The sequence below is a fragment of the Astyanax mexicanus genome, chromosome 11 (genome assembly GCF_023375975.1).
Source record: "Astyanax mexicanus isolate ESR-SI-001 chromosome 11, AstMex3_surface, whole genome shotgun sequence".
NCBI lineage: Eukaryota > Metazoa > Chordata > Actinopteri > Characiformes > Acestrorhamphidae > Astyanax > Astyanax mexicanus.
Window position 1 is genome coordinate 29377980 of NC_064418.1, and position 21593 is coordinate 29399572.

General features: G+C 41.0%; 2 protein-coding genes and 1 long non-coding RNA gene across 52 annotated transcripts in view; all 3 read right to left on the reverse strand.

Moving 5' to 3' along the window:
- Positions 1 to 3013, reverse strand: part of neb (nebulin) — a 73307-nt gene extending 70294 nt beyond the window's left edge. For all 50 annotated transcript variants that reach the window (XM_049484916.1, XM_049484963.1, XM_049484947.1 and 47 more), the window contains exons 1-3: positions 2912 to 3013; positions 2075 to 2186; positions 1728 to 1790 (exon numbers count right to left, since the gene is read on the reverse strand). In XM_049484916.1, coding sequence (XP_049340873.1) covers positions 1728 to 1772 — 45 coding nt within the window. In that variant the 5' untranslated portion in view covers positions 1773 to 1790; positions 2075 to 2186; positions 2912 to 3013. The remainder of the gene's footprint in view (positions 1 to 1727; positions 1791 to 2074; positions 2187 to 2911) is intronic.
- An 8540-nt stretch (positions 3014 to 11553) lies between these two features.
- On the reverse strand, positions 11554 to 14091 carry LOC125805033 (uncharacterized). Its single transcript, XM_049485371.1, has one exon. It carries the CDS (start codon positions 14061 to 14063, stop codon positions 11616 to 11618), a length of 2448 nt encoding a protein of 815 aa, XP_049341328.1. The 5' UTR covers positions 14064 to 14091; the 3' UTR covers positions 11554 to 11615.
- Positions 14092 to 16316: 2225 nt separating this feature from the next.
- Positions 16317 to 21515, reverse strand: LOC111194917 (uncharacterized). Its single transcript, XR_007441309.1, has 3 exons — positions 21328 to 21515; positions 19746 to 19851; positions 16317 to 16795 (listed from the first exon to the last, which is right to left on the reverse strand). It is a non-coding gene; the product is annotated as an uncharacterized LOC111194917 (long non-coding RNA).
- Between the last annotated feature and the right edge of the window lie 78 nt (positions 21516 to 21593).

Sequence of the window (21593 nt, forward strand, 5' to 3'; positions counted from 1 at the left end):
ACTTTGGGAACCCTGCAACTTTTCACTTCACCTTCCTGCTTTTGTCTTTACCATAGTTCTGCCCCTCTCTGCCCCTTGCAGGTGTCTTTTTCCATGATATCCAGCCCCAGAGCATTCTCTCAGTATGACGTTAATGGGTACAAGACTTTGAGTGTGATTTACAGAGCGGCTCTTCTCATTTGGCTCTCTGAAAGTCTACCACAGATGTGTGCTTCTATATTTGTATCTCCTGCTAGAATAACCCCTCACAAAGCTGAAATGTTCCCCTAATGGTAAAAAAGAATCATAGACTTAAAATAATTTCAACTGTCGACTCATCTACAAATGTAATAATCTACCCAACAATTCTACCTTAACTTTACAAAGTTTACTCTAGTTAAATGACCCTAAAAAATAAGCTAGAGACAAAAAGGCCCACAATGGCTCCAACATTCCATACATCTGATGAAAGAAGCCATGTCTTTTAAACTGTAAAGTGTAAATAAATAGTGAAACCAGAGTGTATATAAATTGCCAATGTCTAATATTAAAGATGACAGTTAAACCATTTCTGGTTAATGTGTTACAGAGAACTCCAACACATTTTGTAACAATAAAGCAAAAATCTCATTTAAACATTGAATAAACTGTTCCCATGTAAAATATCCAAAGCAGGAATTGGGTAAAATATACAAGGTCAACTTTAATTATATTTCACTTGGAAATAAAGAATTAAAGTATGCACCTTCTGCTTTCACTGTTGCACTGAATACTCTTAAAAATATTGTCCATAAATAGCCTACAGTAAGACAAAAATACAGCAGCACAAATATACATATAAGCAAGATCCCCTGGAAGCTTCCAGAACTACATTAATTATATCCAAAGGAAGTAAATGTAAATAGAAGTTAGGTGTCCTCTCTGTCCTCTGGTGAAGCATAAAAAATACAATCCAGTGATCCTTCTATAGAAAATAAAGCAATTATCAAATATGCAACTATGTATGCTCCACTTTCTGCAACAGTAGCTCTGGATGAAGCTTGCAGGGGGTCTTACCATGCTGAACAGAACGTAATCCCACTGTTAGTATAAAGGTTTCACAGCAAGCGTGAGAATATCATATCTAACAATGGTTACTTCCATTCAGACTCATTTTCAAAAAAGCTTCCAACATGGCACATTATCAACAAAGAGCATCAATAAACATCACAGAGATAACCATCATAACATCAATAACATCATGTTTTGTATGTTTTGCACATAGACATAACCAGTAAAATGTCATTTTTGCAGCTGCTTCATTAATCATTGAGTGATGTGAAGGCTGGGCTGAATCTGATGGGTAAACAAACATGGAGCTAAAATGCTAATAATTTACAGCAAAATTCAGGAAATGTATTACTGTTAATGTAAATGGGAGAGATATTTTATGTGGGTTATTTACTGCACTAATGGGTGGTGCCGAGTTCCTACATCCTACAGGGAGGAGGGTCATCTGAAATGGGACCCAATGTTAGTCATGGATGCCGGGGGAAGCTGAGACTGAACTGCTGACTGTGGTGGTATTGGAATTCACTATTCATAGGGCTCAAAAATGTACATGGCCTGAGTGGCACTAAGTTAATTAGTGTAAAACTTGAAGTGAGCTAAAAAAATGTAAATGCTGGATTGACTTATGTACATATATAAGTTATAAATAACAGAGGAATAGTGGACCAGTGTATAAAAGTATTTTATGAGAGTCTTACCTCTTCTTCCTCATACTCATCCTCAAACTCGTCAGCGTCCATCATAGAACACTTTTAGTGGGTCTACAGCGGGTCAAGCAGATAAACAATTGTTAGGCACAGCTTTATCTAGCCATGTCCTTGAAAATGAGGTCATTGAAAAAAGGACACAATTACACAGTATAATACTTTAAAAAATACTAAAAGTGACTCTTAATACAACAAAAAAACTCAATCAAAACTATCCTGACTATCAGTTACAAGGACAAACTTATACATAAGTAAGAATTCACAGGTTGTGATATTAGAATGGCAATAATAAAAACATATCTGTCTGTATATCTAAACCAAATTCAATTACATCATACCTGACCAAGACGGTTCTTGTAGTATTCCGAGTGCCCTTACAGAATATAAGGGGCTTACTTTCCATGTACTAGGATCCCAAACTGGTATTCCACTTAGCGTCCTCCTGCAAATCTGGACACAGACATAGATCTGTCACAAAACTTCCCTGAACTAGGCACCAAGCCCAACAGCAAAAGCACAACAGAATAAGTGTATATTGTCTGTTAAAAGGTTTCTGCAGGCCTCAGCTGGTCAGAGGGTTTGACACCCAAGACCCCCCAAAGACCCACAGCTCCTGGATGAAGCTTTGCGACAGCTGCTCCTAGACGCTCTAGCTATTTGTCATGTAAGTTAATGCCACAGCCTGATTGGTTGGCTTTGTTTAGCTAGCAGAGCTGCAATGCCTTCTGAGGCTGCAGGTTAAATATAGGACAGCCTACTAACTAGCCTTTTTTAGCATCCAACTTAAAGAACTACAGATTAAAAAATCATGCTTTTCCATTAATTTAATTGCAAGCACAAAGAAAAAAAGAGCATGAAGAAGCAAGCAATCTGCTCTCCCACTTCTGTCCCAACTGAAGAAGAGACTGAGTTCCACACTGATCAGACAGAACCCCAAAATGCAGCTGTACAGATTCCAGAAGGAAGTTCCAACATCAAGATGTTCAGCAGTTTTGTTGTCGTTCCTTGTAATGCTTCTTGGTTCAGACTCTTGGTCCAGGACCCTGAGCCCTCAGCATCACTTCCATCCAATGGCAAATGAGTATAGAAAATCCAAAGATGGAGCACATGCAAAGCACATGCGCTGGAGAGGGAAAACTGAATTGTTGTTTGATGGGTTGACTTTCTTTGCTTACCAGTGACTTTAAAGTTATAGCGTTTCCCAAGCTGCCAGAGCCTCCCCAACTCTTCCCTCCCGAGAAACGCTGGGCGACAGCTCACAGCTGCAGTAGCACTCCAGTTATCATGTGCCCCTACCAGCCAATGAGAGGGCAGCTTTCTCAGGTTTCAACTGCTAAATATACATAAGTGATGCCTTCAGAGAAGAGCACCTGTTCAGCAAATCCAGCAATATACAACTATGCAGAAACAAAACTGAAAATGAATGAAAATAACATAAACAATAACAGGTGAATTGTGAAGAGCAAAATAAAAATATGCTACTTGCGATGGACATAAAAGTTCTAAAACTGTCTTTTTTGGCACAGAAGTGGTAAGCCTACACAGATAGGGACTCCATCCAATGAGGGTAGCCAGAGAAACCTAGGAGTCCACTGGTTAATGGCCAGGAGTGTCAGCCTCCTAAAACTGAGTTAAAGTCAGGAGGAAAAGAGGGATTTCAGATGTTGACTTGTACACAAACAATTACACATTCATATAACAGTGACGCATGAAAGTGATTGAGTGGAAATAAATGGAACACAGATGCAATATGCAAAGTATTTAAACTGCTTTAAATGTAAATGTTTTAAGAGCACAGGCATATTTTTTTCTTTTATGCATTAGAGAAACATGCAATTAAGTTAAATTGTGTTTAGTAACATAAATAACCACAACAGCAACAGCACAATGATTTACTGTTTATACCAATGTGTTTGCGGAAAACTCTTCAAAAACCTTTATTCAGGGTTTTAAATTACCAAGCCAATACTCAACATCAGCAATAGTCTTATACTAACCAAAATCACCGTATTAAATAACAGAAGAAAAGAAATAGGACGAGAAACTAGTCAAGTGGACATTAAAAAAGACAGTTCAGAGGAAAAAAAAGATAGAATATGGTATAATGTCATTGAAGAATAGAGGGATGAGTGGAGCTACACATCATACTGCAACCAGCCAGCAGAGGCCCTAGACTTGTGGTGGCTTCATTTTTGGTGCTTTGGTACACAGCCACTGGCCTAAAGGATCATGTAAACCCCAAGAACCCGAGCGTTTCTATGCTCAAGCCTACATGCTGGGATTCTAGGCTTTAGAAAGTGTAACTTACAGACACAATATACCAATTATAACATAAAAGCAAGACCCTTTATCCTTAATTATTCATAGCAGTACCATTAACCTGTCTACAAGAATCAGAGTAGTATGTGGTTTAAGGTATGAGAAGTTGATTATTTGATTAACTTTATTTATTAAGTTCACAGCTATTAATGATGTTATTTAGATGCTTATGTTAAGCAAAGGGCATCCAAACAAACAATGTTTAAACGTTTAAAAGATGGAAAAAGCCGGTATCAGATTCATATCAGTATTACCAGATACTCAAGGTTGCAGCATTCATATCAGTATTGATATTGAAAGACATGAAACATTTGTATTGTGCCATTCCTATCTTTAATGCATTAATATATCCACATAGTTTACTGCTAATAAATTGGCATAATTATTTCCACTAAGGTGATCAGATACAGGATTATAATGTTTAAATTAAAAAAATTAGTGTTACTTTACTTACTATCCAAAACAATAGTAAAACCAGAGATAAATGTCTTCTGAATATTATATGTAAATGTGATATATAATGGTAAATAGTGGTAAGTATGTTTTCTTGAGGGACTATTTAGCATTACAATGACTCATAGTATCTTTTCTTTATTAATGTATTTTTTTTATATATTTAAGCATGAAATATTGAAACAAAACAAAATGTAGCAGGTAGTGTATTTTTAGCGAATCTGTATAAAATTATTTATGTCATATAGCATTCAGAAGCATTCAACTGTTTGCATATCCTAGTAGTGTCACCACAGTGATATCTGAACAGCCCTTTGTTGCACGCTGTCCTTGCCAAGTATACAAAACAGATGCCTGACAGGGGCATCAGCCGTGTTATGTTTTGTGGCATTTGTTAAGGATATCCCATGCCTGTCTCATATTCCTTATTGACCTCAATATTCATTCTAGTCTTATCATTAGTACAGAATTAGGAGTGAATCAAAAAAACATCTCAGACATTATTTTTAAAGTTTACCTATAAGTGGTGGGGAGGGGGATAGTAATATTGTTCGTCATAGATGGCATTTCTTACAGATGACAGCTAAACCCATAACATTCAGCGAGTCAACAGCTCTGATCTAGACTGAAGGTAAGGCTATGAATTGACCCTTGCTGTTTAAATTTTTGACACGTTTAAGGCCTTTTTACTTATGGGTCTGCAGAAGCCCATGTCTTCTTAGCACCTCCGCACCAGAGCGGTTTGAATGACAGAGACAGCTGTGAGTGTCTGGCCTCTCTTCTGGAGCACTCTGCGTTTCTCACTGACTCCCTCTCTCTTCCAGAATGCTGTAACATCATCACGATAAAATGAGGTGAACTAGTGGTATCACCCCTTTACTTTAGCCCCCCAGGATCTGGCTTTGAGCTCAATGTATGTTTTTAATGGTTCTACATTCAGCTGTATGTACATACAAACATTTATTTAGCTTACCTACTTAGAACGTAGTGAGAGCCTTACCAACCCTGAGTTTAGGATTTCAACAATAGTAAAAACAGTAATGTTATACAGTTTATCATCACTTTTGGAGATGATTAAATGTGCAAAATAGGGGGGAACTAAGTGGTCCAGCGGTCTGGACTTCCAGAGAGAGCACAATTGGCCTTGCTCTCTCAGGGTGGGTATATGGCTCTCTTTCCCCTCATCACTCCAAAGGGTGATGTCGGTCAGCACAAGGCGTCTGTGAGCTGAAGTATCAGAACCGATGTGCAAAAAATGTACAAAATAGTGTATCATGTATTGCCATAAACTGGTATTCCTAACAGTGCTAACCTGGGGTAATACTAACAATAATAGCTGATATATAGATGTTTAACTAGAACAGTCAACTTAGTGTAATGTCATTTCCAGCTCTGACATCCAAGGAAAATAGAATGCAGCATGACAACCCACTTAAGCTTTAATGTTTTTCTCTTGCTATGTAGCTGTTTTATGGTTGTTTTACGGTTGTTTCACAGTTGTTTCATGGTTATTTAACTGTTGTTTTTTTCCAGTTCACCTGTCAGTTTGTTTACCTAGTTTTGTGTGTCTTTTTTGGTAAGTTCTCTGCTTTCAGTTTGTACCTCTTAAGTCCTGTTAGTCTGTTTAACTTGTTTGATATTTTATGTCTGTTTGTTTGTTCTCAGTTTCTAATTTTATTTTATCTTTATTTTTTAACATATCACTTGCATTAACATTCATTTCTAAACTCACAACTGCAATATACAGACATCCGTTATGAGTGTTTCTAACAATAATGTTACGACCAAATTTATAAATGTGTGTAAAAATATAAATGTTGCCCATTACATATATTCTACATTAATTCATGATCTTCTAAAGGTGCTAGTTCTGATAACACAACAATAATTCACAACCCTAGTTCTTCTCTGTTTATTTTTAAATTAGGTTAGTTCATGAAATTCTACAAAAGCCTGTGTGATTTATTTCTCAAATGTAGAGAGAGAAGATGAGTGCAAAGGACACATGTAAACAAAAAACAATGACATGTTTAGTCACCAGAAAAAAAGAGTAACTAGGGAGAATAGGCTGAACAGCTGTGGGTGCATATTAAATACCTTAGATAACGCCTCCTCGATAAAGCATCGGAAACAACCACTGCTCGCCAAAGCACTGAGTAAGTGAGCTAAATAAAGACAGACAGAAGTGCACAATGATGGCATGTTTGTCAACAGCTTCAAAGCATGACAAAACAAGAAGCAGATTAATTTTAACATATACACAAAGCGAATCTGATGATCAGCAAATGGAGATCATCTCAAAATATAGATATGTTTTCATACTGCCTTAATGAAGAACTGATCTATACTTTGTTGGCTGTTGAAGGACCTATTGGTTTAAGCTGGTTGCCTTTCACTCACTTACTCTGGGCCAATATTAAACTAGAAAAACTTTTTAATTTGTTCAAGCGTTAAGAAAGTGCATTTATACATTTACATTAAATATACAGAAAAATGAGAGAAACATGAGAGACACCAACTACAGGTGTAAAAACACCATTATATATTTAGCAAACTAAGTACTAACTTAGAAATTCTAATAACCAAACTGAGATGAGAATTCTTTAACACCCCACGTTGGCTTTATCTCCCCTCAAGTTTATACTAGTTTGTTAATTGACACCACTTATATAAATATAATTGCATTTTACATTTCTTACCATTGTTCTATTATTTACATTTAAATATCCACTATAAACACTTGCATCTTAAAAAGAACAAGTGTGATTAATCATAGTTAACCCAGAATATTGTAGTAATTCATCTGATTAAAAATGTATCTATCTATTTATCTATTGACACAACTAATATATATATATATATATATATATATATATATATATATATATATATATATATTAGTTGTGGTTTTATATATATATATATATATATATATATATATATATAAAACCACTTAATTTTGCCTTTAGTTTCTCCGTTTTATTTTGTATTAAAAATTTTGTTTATATCTTGTGTACTTTTATAAATCTGTATGTAAGCGTCATTTGTTGCATCAGCTGATTTTCCCTTTTTATAAAGTGATACCTTTGATGAATGCATTCATTAGAAGCAGTGTCCACAACCATTTGAACATCAAAGTCAAAGTCAAAGTGGTTTTCATTGTCATTTCAGCTATATACAGAGTACACAGTGAAACGAAACAACGTTCCTCCAGGGACCATGGTGCACATAAACACAGTGTAGACAAAACAATAAGTGCAACAGTACAAAAAGTGCAGACAGACAACACAACACAATACAGACAAAGAATAATAAATAACAAGACAGTGTGCAAATTATGCAGTGTGCAAAAAAGACCAGTGAGGCAGTAATTACCTCTATTTCACAGTGTGCAATAGAGTCCAGTGAGGTAGTAGGGTTTTTAGTGCTTTCCATTTTCTGGGGTAAGTGGGGTAAGAGTGTGTGTGCATGTACAGAAAAAACATCAGTTCAGTCTCTGCAGTTGAGGAGTCTGATGGCTTGGGGGTAGAAGCTGTTGCAGAATGAATCTGGTCGTGCTGGAAGGCAGGAGGGAGAACAGTTCGTGTGAGGGATGGGTGGGGTCATTCACAATACTGGTTGCTTTGCGGATGCTGCGGGTGGTGTAAATGTCCGTGATGGAGGGGAGAGAGACGCCGATGATCCTCTCAGCTGTCCTCACAATACGCTGGAGGGTCTTGCGGTCAGAGACGGTGCAGGTCCCAAACCAGGCAGTGAAGCAGCTGCTCAGGATGCTCTCAATGGTCCCTCTATAGAAGAGTGTGAGGATGGGTGGAGGGAGATGGGCCTTTCTCAGCTTCCGGAGGAAGTAGAGACGCTGCTGGGCTTTCTTGGCTGTAGAGCTGGTGTTCAGGGTCCAGGTGAGGTTATCTGCTAAGTGGACACCAAGGAACTTGGTGCTCTTAACAATCTCCACAGAGGACCCATACAGAACATACAGAGTATGATGAGTGTGTTAACAATGTATGACCTTTACAAATCAATAGTCATATTGTGAGCATGCTGTTGACCTTCAGGAACACCTGTCATTATAGTTACATTATGAACTCATCGTACAATATATCGACATGACCTCAATCATTTTTGCTGACCTTAATGTTGCCCATTGTTACTTAGCTAAGGATATATTAACCTACATAATTTATATGTCAGAAACGTATATGTATGATTTTATTTCTTCATTTAAACATTGTCATAGTCCAATTACTAAATATACTTTGTAATTACAACTTCCTTTATTATGCTATTATTTTATAATTTTATCCTTTGCATAAAATAGTCTTAAAATGATTATAACAGTTGATTGTTATAATTTCTGCACTGTAAGCCCGGATAAGTTGAGTTTACTTAAAAAATTTGAGGAAACCGGTTGCCTTCAAAAAGTTAAGTAATGGGCAATGAAAACTTAAGTTAACATAACTTAAAACATCAAGTTAATACAACTAAATGGAAAGTTGATTTAACTCTTTTGTTTTTGTTACACCAATTCATTTGCCCAACAATTCTACTTAGTATCTTGAGTTACAAGTAAACAAAAAATTGATTTCTTCTTACTTTTCTTTTTTATTAAACTTTACTTAAATATTTGTATAAATATTCATGGAAAAAAAGAGACCAACAATTACATTATTTGTGTTTTATTTCAATTTCAATATATTAACATGAAATACAACAGGCATATCTCTTGTAACGTTCTTGCAAAAGTGTTCATTTAAAAACTGGAATATACATTTATGAACACAATGGACATATTTACCTCAAAAACACCTCTTAAAATGTAACCAACTAACTTGACAGTACAATAGTACATTGCTTATGTTCTCAAGCAGTAACATGTGAAATTCTTTCATGTAGCAAAGTGCGTAAAATTCGAAAATTTTCTAAAATATGTTTTCTAAACAAAAGTTCTTACAATTCAATTAAAACGTTTAGACTTTAAAACATTATTTGTATGTCAAGTTTGCATGCAGTGACATGTCCAAATAAGCAAGCTTATTTTTTAAAGTCTGAATTTTGGGTGGCAGCTCACGACTACCCAGCTTGAGCATTACCTGTTGAATGAAGCAGAAACTGTTTTTCATGACCTTAGGGTAGTCCAGGTGCAGAGCATAGATCAAGCCAAAAAGAAGACAGTAGGCCTGTGGTAAGTTGGCTAGGTCCTCCATCACCATCGCCCTCCAAGATGATCCCCACTTTGGATGGGTTGAGCTGAGGCTGTTCCTGATCAACACAGAGGAGTCCTACTGGAGTCCCGCTGTACGAGTCAGAGGATGTTTTAAAGAAGGCAGAAGGATCATCCCCCAAGACGACTGGTAGCCCCCGAAGACAGAGGCACCTGAGGCATGTTGGTTCAGTGGTACTTCCAGAGCATCTCTCCTTTTGGCTGGCAACACACTGTAACAAAGAACCAAGAAAAAGCTAGTTTAACAACACTATAATTATATTACTCAGCATTTTGAGATTATTACACTGAACATAAAATCATAACTACATTTAGCTAAACAAGCTTCCTTCTAGAATTGTATATACTTGCGACAGAAGTTAGTCAAACAAAGGTTTCTTAGACATATGAATATGTAGTTACTTAACTAGCTAGGAGAGATTAGCCAGCTAAAGTCCTTTTATTTTCCCCCAAAAAACGATAGTGCGTCTTATAATCAGGTGCGCCTTATGTATGAATTCTACCAGTCAGGTTATAAGGCGCAGTAAAGCCACTCCGCTGAAGTACAGCGTTATAAGGGTGAGTTTCAGTGAAGTTTTCGAGGACTGGGTGTAGCAGTGGTAGCATTAGTGCGCGGAGCCGGCGGGAGAAGCTCGCGGAGCCGACGGGCGGAGCCGACGGGAGAAGCTCGCGGAGCCGACGGGCGGAGCTCGCGGAGCCGACGGGAGAAGCTCGCGGAGCCGACGAGAGAAGCTCGCGGAGCCGGCGGGCGGAGCTCGCGGAGCCGATGGGCTCACGGAGCCGGCGGGAGAAGCTCGCGGAGCCGGCGGGCGGAGCTCGCGGAGCCGGCGGGCGGAGCTCGTGGAGCTAAAGGAGGCGGTCGGACGAATGTAACGGAGGCGTGGTGAGCAGAGCTAGCAGTGTGCTAGCTTGGCTAATGCTAACCAGATGCTCCCTCTGGGTTTAACAGGGCAGTTGAAAATGCGTTTCTTTAAATTATATTACTCTGTTCTAAAACCTTTGGCGTCCGTGTGAGCAAACTGGACTTATTAGACTGTTTTACCTTCGAATAGAACCCCCCGGGGCTGGTATCTGTCCCGAAGTACGAGAGTTGACCGTGTTGTAAAAAATGTGCTGAAGGCTGTTTACTTTTGCGTCGAGGCAACGCGTTGCCCACAGAGTACCCTGCGCGAGTGGCCTGAGCTGCGAAGCGGGTTTATACTTTGCGTCCTCCGTGCCTCTGCAGTCTAAACTGCAAGGCGGGAAAATGTGGGCAGCTCAGCGGACCAGTCACAGCTGCCGCTGTCTGTGTAGCTGAGCCTGCGTGTCGGACAGTCTAAATGCAATTAATTTGTATCCTCCATTGGCTCATGTGATTTAGCCTAAAGGCAACAAATAAGTAAAACTAGAATTGTATTATTGTGATGTAAAGTAAACACTTACCAAATGGCAGGGTTGGTAGAAGAGCAGGATCAGAGGAAAAGCAGCAGGTGAAAATGTGGTCACAAAACTTTAGGTTACTTGCGTAACCCCGGTTCTCTGATAGCATGAGTGAGGTGTCTCACTATGGGATACGCCCCTTCCGCGTATGCCTCAGAAGCTCTATTCCACTACGCCAGCCAATGAGGCTGGCTGACAGCTGTGACGCTCGTGCTCCCACCCCCCGTATATAATACGGTGGCACAGCGTCACCTCCTCATTCAAAAAACAGGCACACCTCTTCCTCGCTTCACGCTGCAAGGAGGGTGGTCTGGTGAGACACCTCACTCATGCTATCAGAGAACCGGGGTTACGCAAGTAACCTAAAGTTCTCTTTCAAGCATTCGTTTTGGTGTCTCACTATGGGATATCCTAACTCCCGTATTGTCAGACAAGCCTGCCTGAACACACTGTCAACCAGCTAAGCCTCACAGTGGAGACTGAGTGTTCCCCGAGCCGGCGCTCAGCACCGCATGTGCTATAGTAGGTGCTGTTATGTCCAGTTTATAAAATCTGGTGAACGTATGAGGCGAGGACCAGCTCGCCGCTGCACACACCTCCTGAATAGAAAGGCCACTAAAGACCGCCCATGAGGTCGCTATGCCTCTCGTGGAGTGTGCCCGGATGCCAGGCGGGACTGCTAGCCCCTTACTGGTGTATGCCAAAGCGATCGCTTCTGAAATCCAGTGCGATAGTCTTTGTTTAGTAATAGCTCTCCCTGTGTACGGCTTAGCCCAAGATACGAAAAGCTGATCACTCTTCCTAAAGCTTTTAGATTTATCCACATAGATACGCAGCGCTCGCACAGGACATAGTGCATTTAACCGCTGCTGGTTATGTGAGGTAAAAGGCGGTGGATAAAATGCCTGCAGCTCCAAAGGGAGACAAGGCTGAATGACTTTGGGAATAAAAACAGGGTTTGGACGCAAACATATCTTTGTATCCCCCTGCGAAAACTGCATACATGAGGAGTGCACAGAAAATGCATGTATCTCACTCACGCGTTTAGCTGAGGCCAAGGCTAACAAGAGTGCTGTCTTAAAAGACAGGATCTTAAAGTCTACCTGGTCCAGAGGTTCAAAAGGTGCTGCCGACAAGGCTTCAAGCACCAATGACAAATCCCAAGATGGAGACAAGGGTTTGGAGACTGGTAGCAACCGCCGTGCCCCCTTCATAAAGCGGCACACTAAAGGATGCTGTCCCACTGTTTTCCCTTCAAATCCCACATGGCACGAAGCAATAGCTGCGAGGTAAACCTTAACTGTGGAGAAAGACCTGCCTTTATCAATCAGGTCTTGGAGGAAAGACAGTATAATCCCCACAGAACATTGAAACGGAGTTTCAAGTTTATCTGAACACCACTGTTCAAACACCCCCCACTTGTATCCATAGAGGGACCTAGTGGAGGGGGCCCTCGCACTCTGAATGGTTTTAATAACATTAGGCGGTAAGCCTGTTGCACTTAAGTTAAACCACTCACGGGTCAGACCTAAAGGACTAGGCGCTCCGGGTGTGGATGAAACATCCCCCCCCCTGCCTAAGTCAGTAGATACCTGCGCAGTGGGAGGGGCCAGTGGTTGCCCTGGAGAAGCTGCGTGACTGCCGTCAGCCAATGCTTGTCCGGCCCATGTGGAACCCCTAAGACTACAGTCAGACCTCTCTCTCTTACTCTGGCTAGAGTTGGGGAGATTAACGTTATCAGTGGGCACGCGTAAAACAGTGTGCGCATCCATTCGCGTGGATAAGCGCCGACCCCCAGAGTGGCACTCCGATTGTGCGGCGAGTAAAACAGAGGGCACTACGCATTCACTAGTGACGCAAACAGATCCAGCGTTACTCTCCCGTAACGCTACGAAATCTGTTAGACACTGCTCCATAAAATCAGTCTGCGTGCCAGCGTGCGTACCGGATGGGAACGCAGCCCTGCCTGGCGACTGACATACACCGCTGCTGCCGTACTCTCTGTCCTCACGAGAACGCGGCATCTCTTTAGAACAGGGAGAAAAAGTCTGAGTGTTAGCTGAACCGCCAGCATCTACGGACAGTTTATGTGCATATATAGCTGCCGGTGATTCCACCTGCCATCCACTGTCCTCTCTTCGTGCATGCCCCCCCAAACAGACAAATCTGTTGTCACTACTTGTCTGGCATGCACTGTGCGCATAGGGACACCCTGTGTTAGGAAGCGCTCGCGCTTCCACTGACACAAAGCCGTTCGGGTAATTTTTACTTTCTAGCGCATGTGCCGTAACTGGTCCAACCTGAGCGAGGCCACTCAGCGCTGAAACTCCCTCATGAACCATCGGTCCAGAGGGACACCGTCTATAGCTGAGGCCATCATGCCCAAAGGTGGGAATATAAGCTTCAGCAGAGCTAAATAAACTATCATTTTGAACGTGCGTGTCCGTAAATGATTGTTTAGAGCATGTAAATGCAAAATAGGTCTCACTAGTAAGAACCGGGAGTAGAACATGCCCCGAACTTGTCTGGGTGATGCTACTCTCATTGCTCTTTCCTTCAGTAATTGGGAAATTTCCCCCTAAAGAATGTGAGCCGATTCCCCTGGGGCTGGAGAATGAACAAGACCCCTGAAACGGGGAGGCCGAATGTCGAACTGCAGCCTGCAGACATTTCGCTTTGCTCTGAGCACCTCGCGAGATAAGACGCATGTGCTCCCGTTGTTCAGCTATGGGGCGTTCGCGCCCTCTAGCGGAAACGGAGTGCAACTGCAACTGCCGTCCACTGCGCATGCGCGACACGGCCGCGTCAGGATAGCGTGTGTGATGCTTTCTAGCCCAGAAAGCAGGGAAACTTTCTGAAGCTTTTGTTCTAAGCATTTTATGTTTTGCAACATTTTGTGTTTTATTTTGACTCATAACATATGACAAGCATAAAACACAGAAACACTTCGCTTTATTTAACACATCATTGCTACAATGAGTGAGGGTGTGCTTGGTGTGCGAACTGGGCATGTTTGGCACACGGAACATACGGGAGCGCTGGAACTGCGTTCCGCCTGAACATTGGGGAGGGGAGCCAGCTAAACGGGGGGTAGATTGGCTCCCTCCTGGCGCCAGATACCCATCAGGCTGACTTCTTCTGCCTCCTCACTATCCCCGTAGGTGGGTTGGAGGGCGGCTGGGCAGCTTGTGGGGGTGGCTGGGGCTTCCTAGACCAAGCAGCCTTACTCTCAGCGCTTCCGCTTTGACCCGGCTTGTCCATCTGGGGTTTCGGCCGTTTGGGGATGCGAAAGCTGACAGTCGGACGGGCCGCCGCCTGCGTGAAAGTAGAGCGAGGGGGGGGTGAGGGGCCAGGCTGTGATTTCCTGGGTAGGCACAGCTGGAGCGCTTCATCATCCCTTTTCTTTTCTTCGCACCGCTTCTGCATCAGTGCGAGAGCGGAGCCGAAGATGCCCCCGGGCACAACTGGTGCATCCAGAATGGCCTCTTTCTCCCTGTCTGAGAGATTCGCTAAGTTCAGCCACCTGCCTCTCTCCTGGACAACCATAGTGGCCAAGGCTTTGCCTGCCGCTTGGACCGCACATCTCTGAAGACGGAGGGAGAGATCCGTAATCACACAAATCTCCTCCCACTGAGGTGAGCCTGGCGTGGCTGACGTGTCGTCCTGCAGCTCAGCCTGGTAGGCTGTAAGCATGGAGATGGCGTTAAGGGCTCTCACAGACAGGGCGACCGCTTTATAAGCCCGATCGGTCATGCTGGACTGAAAGCGGTCTGCTTTGGAGGGCAGCGTGGGGCTGGAGACTGCTGAGCGGCTGGGGTGCAGGTGTGCTGCTACCAGGGGCTCCATGGGAGGCATGCGAAGAAGGCCTTCTTTCTCCATACCCTCCAGATCAAGAGCAGATGCTCCTTGGATAGGAGTTTTTCCCGTAAAGGGCTTCTCCTTCCAGCATGTAGCTAACTCCTCCATAAGCTCTGGAAATATGGGGAGTAGCTGTCTCGCTGCCCGCTTCGCCCTAGGCAATCTCTTTCCCTCGTAGCGTGACTTAGTGGTCTCCGCTAGCACGGCCGGCCACGGGATGTTCAGCTTTTCAGCTACACGCTTGAGCACATCCTGGAGGTCCACATTCAGAAACTGAGAGGGTGGTGTCTCTCCCGATTCATCAGTGAGCTCCATGGCACATGGGAGTGTAGCCATCTGGGCGGAGGGGAGGAACGGGGAATCACTGAATTCATCATCCTCGTCAGAGATGAGAAATTCGGATCCGGCGTCCAAATCATCCTCTTCTCCCTCCAGCTCATCCTCTTCTGCGTCCAGCAGAGTGGGGAGGGGGGCGAGGGTGTCTAGCTGGTCACCCCAGCTTAACCCCGCGGGAGTGGATGATGCAGCGGGCATGGCGACCTGCTGTGTACTGGGCGGATTCGCATCGCCTGATATGAGCGGGTCCCCGCTCGACAGGCTGACTTGGCGTGCCAGCCTGCGGCGTAGGCTTTTGACAGTGAACCGCGCGCAGTGATCACACGAACCGGGATCTTTCAGCGCTGCCTGGGCGTGTCGCAGCCCGAGGCAAGCGGCGCATATGTGGTGCGTGTCCCTGCTAGATATTTTATTACCGCAGGGACACGACCGTGCGGGTTCACTATCCCCACTCGGCACTGCCTGCATTGCTGCAAACAATTAGCTGGTGTGCTAATTTGTGCTAAACTGCGCTATTCGGGGGACGACGGCGTGGTGGCCAATCTATTTCACCGTTAGCACAGAGAGCTAATAGCTAAAAGCTAATTTGGTGTTTAGCTTAGCTTGGCTCGTTAGCTTAGCTAGTTCGTTTAGCCGTCGTTTGGAGACAACCCGACTAAACAGGAAAATATTCGTTCTATGGTGAAGACCTAAATAAATCCTCTTTCTCTTCAAAGTCGCTAAGCGCCCGGCGACGGAGGTATTAACTCCGTCTGTGGACTGTTTAGCTTAGGCGGCCTGTAGAAGAGAGAGTGTGTGTGTGGAGGCTTCTGGAGTGAAGCGAGAAGAAGGTTTTGAATGAGGAGGTGACGCTGTGCGTCACAGCTGTCAGCCAGCCTCATTGGCTGGCGTAGTGGAATAGAGCTTCTGAGGCATACGCGGAAGGGGCGTATCCCATAGTGAGACACCGAAACGAATGCTTGAAAGAGAACAAATGGCTACTTAAACACGAAAAAAATAAGTCTGCCTCACCAACAGCAAGCTGGGAAAAGGGCGGGCTTAAATGCAAAAAAAAAGTTTTTTTTCTGTTAAATAACTTAAAAAGTTAAGTCAATCAGTTCAAAAACTTAAAATGTTTAGTTTATTAAACTAAAAACTATTAACACGTTTAAACACGTGCTGAAATGAGTACAATATACTTACATTTGACAGTAATGGACTAACTTAATAATTTATGTACATTGAATATACATTTTTAATTAGAAATAAAATCCGGGCTTACAGTGTGGGATAATATATCATCAAAAAAAATTGTAATGGTGACATTCTTACCTTTTGCGGTTTGACTATCTAGAGTAGCAAAAAATATGGGTGCATAATTCTTCACAGCACACATTCTCCTCTGCTGTGGCCACCAGAACTTAACAGCAAGAGCCTTGTAAAGTCGGCACCATGTGCTCAACTTCTGTGCCATCTAGAGCAGAAAAGATTATTTACACTACATACCAGTAAACATTAATACAACAATAAAATTAGGTGACTGCCTATGAGGCACCTGTTAAACAGCATAGGGGAGAAAACTGATACGTTGTCTGCTACTGACTTGTGGAGGAGTAGTCAGACAAAGGTGGGTAGCTGGGAACATCAAGGCACTGTGAATTGCACACTCAAGATCAGCTGCTTCGTTTTTTTTTTTTTTTCGTTTTTAGGGCTGCAACAATTAGTCGATATAATCAACAATGTCCATTAATTAAATTTGTCGACTACAAATTTTATTGTCGACTACAAATTTTATTGGCGACTAAACATTAATTTGTAACTTTTGGACAGAAGCGCAATGGGAGGTGGGTAAATGGCTCACTCACACAGTTTACACTCAACTAAGTCTGTGTCTCCAAAAGTGCCCAAATACAACAGATTACATATTTACTTACTAAATATCAGTACCTACCACATTTAAACATCATCTAAACATTTAAATGCATTTAAAATATCATGTTTAGCTGATTCTATCGTTTGTAGAGACGAAAGACATAGCAGAAATAATCAATGACTAATCAACTAATAATCATAAAAAAATAACCATATGTTGCAGCCCTATATTACTATATCAAAATGATTATAATACACAAGCAGTGAGTTTAAATGATACAAATGGTAATACATTATCTAAACAATATGTTTTGGCACTAATTTTACTATATAACTTATTCTTTATGATAAAAGTGTGATAGGCAGTGCTGCACCGCGGGCTGCCAGCAGGGGGACTGGTAGAAATGGTAGAGTGGGATCCCAAATCTCCAACTCCCAGCATCCCCGGCGGTGATTAGCGTCAACCAGCTGCACATGTGCACTACCCTATTTAAACCTCAGTCAAACCAGACCTCATGGTTGCACCTTTACTGAGGGGTGGTCGGTACTAGAGGGTATAAGAAAAGAAAAGAAAAGAAAAAAGAATAAAAAAAAGGTGATCTCAAAAAAGGAAAGTGATCTGAAAAGCAAGCATCACAAAAAGAAAATAAAAGAAAAGGTGATCTCAAAAGAAAGCCACACAAAAAAGAAAAGAAAAAGGTGGTCTCAAAAGAAAGAAAGAGATCTGTGAAGAGAGCCACACAGAAAGAAAAGAAACGAAAATATCTTGAAAGAGAGCATAAAGAGAGGACTGAGCGGCGCTCAGCCAGTTCTACGTTTGGTTGTGTTTTAGTTTGGTTTATTTGAAGTTTAAAGCTGTCTTTTGTTGGCACAAGCCATTTTGTGGCATTTCCTTTGTTCTGTTTCCCGCCTTTTTTTCCACACCTCTTGTGGGGGATTTTTTTCCCACCCATTCTCCAGTCTCCTTGGAGAAACATTCACTTAAGCACAACACATTTAAAATTATTATCCTAATTAATAACTAGAACTAAATAATACAAAATAGAACTATATCCTTATAAGTATATAAATATATATAAATATATATCCATTTATATATTCATATCTGCTCTGCACTTGGATCCCACACCTACCCCAACCGTAACAAAGAGTTAGTAGTTTCTTTCCATGGTTCCTTTGCACTTCAGCTGTTGTATGAATGGTTGTATGTATTGTTTATAAAATTCCACCTGCAGCACACTTCATTAAAGTACTGATTATCCAAAAAGGACCGTAACTAATTTTTGTTGTTGTTGTCACTGATAACTGTACAGTACCAGTCAAAAAAGGAACAAACCCATTCTCATTTAATATATTTTTGTGATTTTATTCATTGCATATTAATATTGAAGACATGAAAAACTATGCAGGAACATGTATGCTATCATGAAGTAAACAAAGCAAAAAAGAAATTCAGTTGCGCTTTTTGCTTTGATGCCAACTTTGACCATTCTTATTATTATTTTCTCAGTTGGCTTTATAAAGTAGAACCTGGAATGATTCACCAACTGTCCTAAAGGAGTTCCTAGAGGTGCTGAGCTTTTAATAACCTGGGTTGTTTTTTATGTCAGGTGCCAAACACTACTACCTATGTGTTCTGTCATAGTTTTTAAGTCTTTAATATTAATCTACAATGTAATAAATTATACAAATAAAGAACTTGTACTGTATTACAATTTGAATTATTAAGAAGCCCATATTTTCTGTAAAACAACAGCAGCAATATTTTTTTCCATGGATTGCACAATATGTTTGAGACATTTCTTTGATACTGCAGTCTATGTTGACATGATTGTGTCCTGTACATTTTTTTGGAACATTTTTACAATTCACAAATCTCCTGTTCTACCACATCAGAAAAGTGTTCTACTGTTTTTGTGATTTTCACTGCGAAGGCCACAATAGAACAAAAAACCTATTGTTAAGTTAATAAAACCAGTTTAAAATGCCTTTTGCTTTGTCTAATGTATTGTGAATGTTTTATCTTTGGAAGGCTGGTTGTGGCATGATTATGAATATATGCACATGGTTAGTAACAATGCTTTAATAGGCCATGGCATTCAAGTGATGATTGGCTGATATTAGCAGGCCCAAAGTGTACTAACAAAACATTCCCCACACCATTACTCCACCTCCATCAGTCTGGACAGTTGCATAACACCAGACAGACTTGGTCTATGGATTAATGCTGTTGCTGCCAAATTCTGATCCTACCATGTGTGCCTCTGCAGAAAATGAGATTCATGAGATCAAGTTATATTTTTCCAGTCAGATAAAAGAGGAAACTGACGTGGTTTTCTATTGTTGTTGTTATCGCAACCTTTGTCAACTCAAACCAGTCTGAGCGTGCTCTGTTGATCTCGCTCATTAAGAATGAATTTTCATAATTGTTGTTCACTGGATGTTTTTAGAAGACCAGCCATCATAGTAAGACTCAAACCAGCCATGGCAACAGAAATAATGCTCAAAAGGTCATATTTTTATATATTTCTCATGATTGATATAAACATTACCTGAAGCAGCTGGCTGTTTTTCTGCATGAGTCTTGTGTCTGGTACTGGGGTGCGCCTGAGTTGCATATTCCATCTCTGCATCTTAGGTCAACCATACACAAGAAGACTTGAAAAGATTCAGAAAAATATTTTAAAAGTCAAAAATTTAAAGTTAAAAATGCTCTCCTACATCTGAATACAAATTATCATTATTCTGAAAATACTTCGAATGTTGAATGGTCACTACTGCTGTCAGACTGCAATCAGTTTTCTTTTAAGAGGATTTTTCATCATGCTTCTACTTTAGATTTATGAGAAAACACCAGAAACAGTGAAGCTTACTTATTGAATACTCATTAACATCACAATTTGCTTTAACAAAGACTAAGGACTTGTGATATTACTTAACATTTTATTGGAACATCAAGACAAGAAAAATACACGTTATGATAATCAATTAACACCAAACAATTAAGATAAGGGGGGGCAACTCTAGCAAGACTCATGCAATGATATTCTGACATAAAAAAAAATTGGTTAAGAAAATGGCACCGTGAAACAGTGGGCAGACATATGGGCAGGCATAAGTCAAGGCATAGATCGAGTTCAGAGTCTCAGAGAAGAGAGAGCAAGTGCAGTCTTCTCTCTCAGGGGTGCAAATGGGAGAAAATTCTCAACTCTCTGGTATGTGATTCGTAGTCAAGTCTCAAATGATGTGTGAATTTAAGGAACGTCTAAAGCATCTGGGGTGTGTGCTTTAGTCAAGTCTCAGGTCTTTAAATTTTAGTATATGTCATACTATTCGTTGCAGACTGCACATTTTAACTTGTGAGTCTGTTGAGTCAAACCCTAGTCACAAATGTGAAGATATGTAAAATATTTGATCACCTTCCCATAACGACTTTAAGGCTGTATAGAAAGTCTAGCTTCAACACAAACATTATGGGGCAGTTTCCCAGACAGCATTTTGAATGGAGATTTTCTATTGAAAGCAATATTAATGACTCAATCTACAACTAGGCTTAACCCCTATTTGCCCGATCATCTGAATCATTTTGTGTAAGGTGGTAAGGGTTAGTCTTTTTCTCATTTTGGCATTCTGATAAAATTAACTGTGTTTACTCCTGGCTCATGCGAATAGTGGCATTAACACTGTTAATAAAAATAACCAGGCTCAAGTCTATGGTCTGCAGCTTTTTTATTTTTATTTTTTCCAAGCATGTTTTCCTTAACAAACTAAGTTACTGAAACTCAAAAATCTGCTTCTATAAATGCTCAGCAGTTTCTTGTAAATTCCCACCAGAAACATGATGGAAAATAATCTGAAAAGAAGACAAAGAGTGCAAATATTCACCCTGCAAAACGTTAAGATTGCAAATTCAAATGCTGGGTAATGCTGCTTTGCCATTAGTAGCAGGAGACTGGAGGTGCACAATTTCTCTCTCGGTTCTGTTAGCGCTTTTCCACCAAAAGAACTCTGGTTCTTGGACCAGTTCTTTTCAGGCTTATAAGAACCGTGGTGCTTTTTTAGCAAACCAGCCTGCATTTCCACCAGTTTCAGTGGAACCTCAAAACATCACATCATATAAAAGATGGCACTTACACTGTGATGCTGGCTGACACAGGCATCTGCTGGCTGATGTATCAGGGCTGAATTTCTGGCACTTTCCTTCAAGCACACCGGCTCTCTAGTGATGCTGCACTGGAAAAAAGCTAGATAAAAGAGAAAACTTATAATAATAACAATAATAATAATATTAACAATATAATAATATTAACAATTTTTACCGTCTTTGCAGAGCAATGAAACATAACTATAAATGTTGTCTTTTTAGTGTTATTATGTGACTATATATTATGTATTATATT

What these genes read in the sequence shown, in the direction of transcription:
- LOC125805033 (XM_049485371.1), bottom strand. Translation starts at nt 14,063, where the DNA reads ATGAGTCAAAATAAAACACAAAATGTTGCAAAACATAAAATGCTTAGA.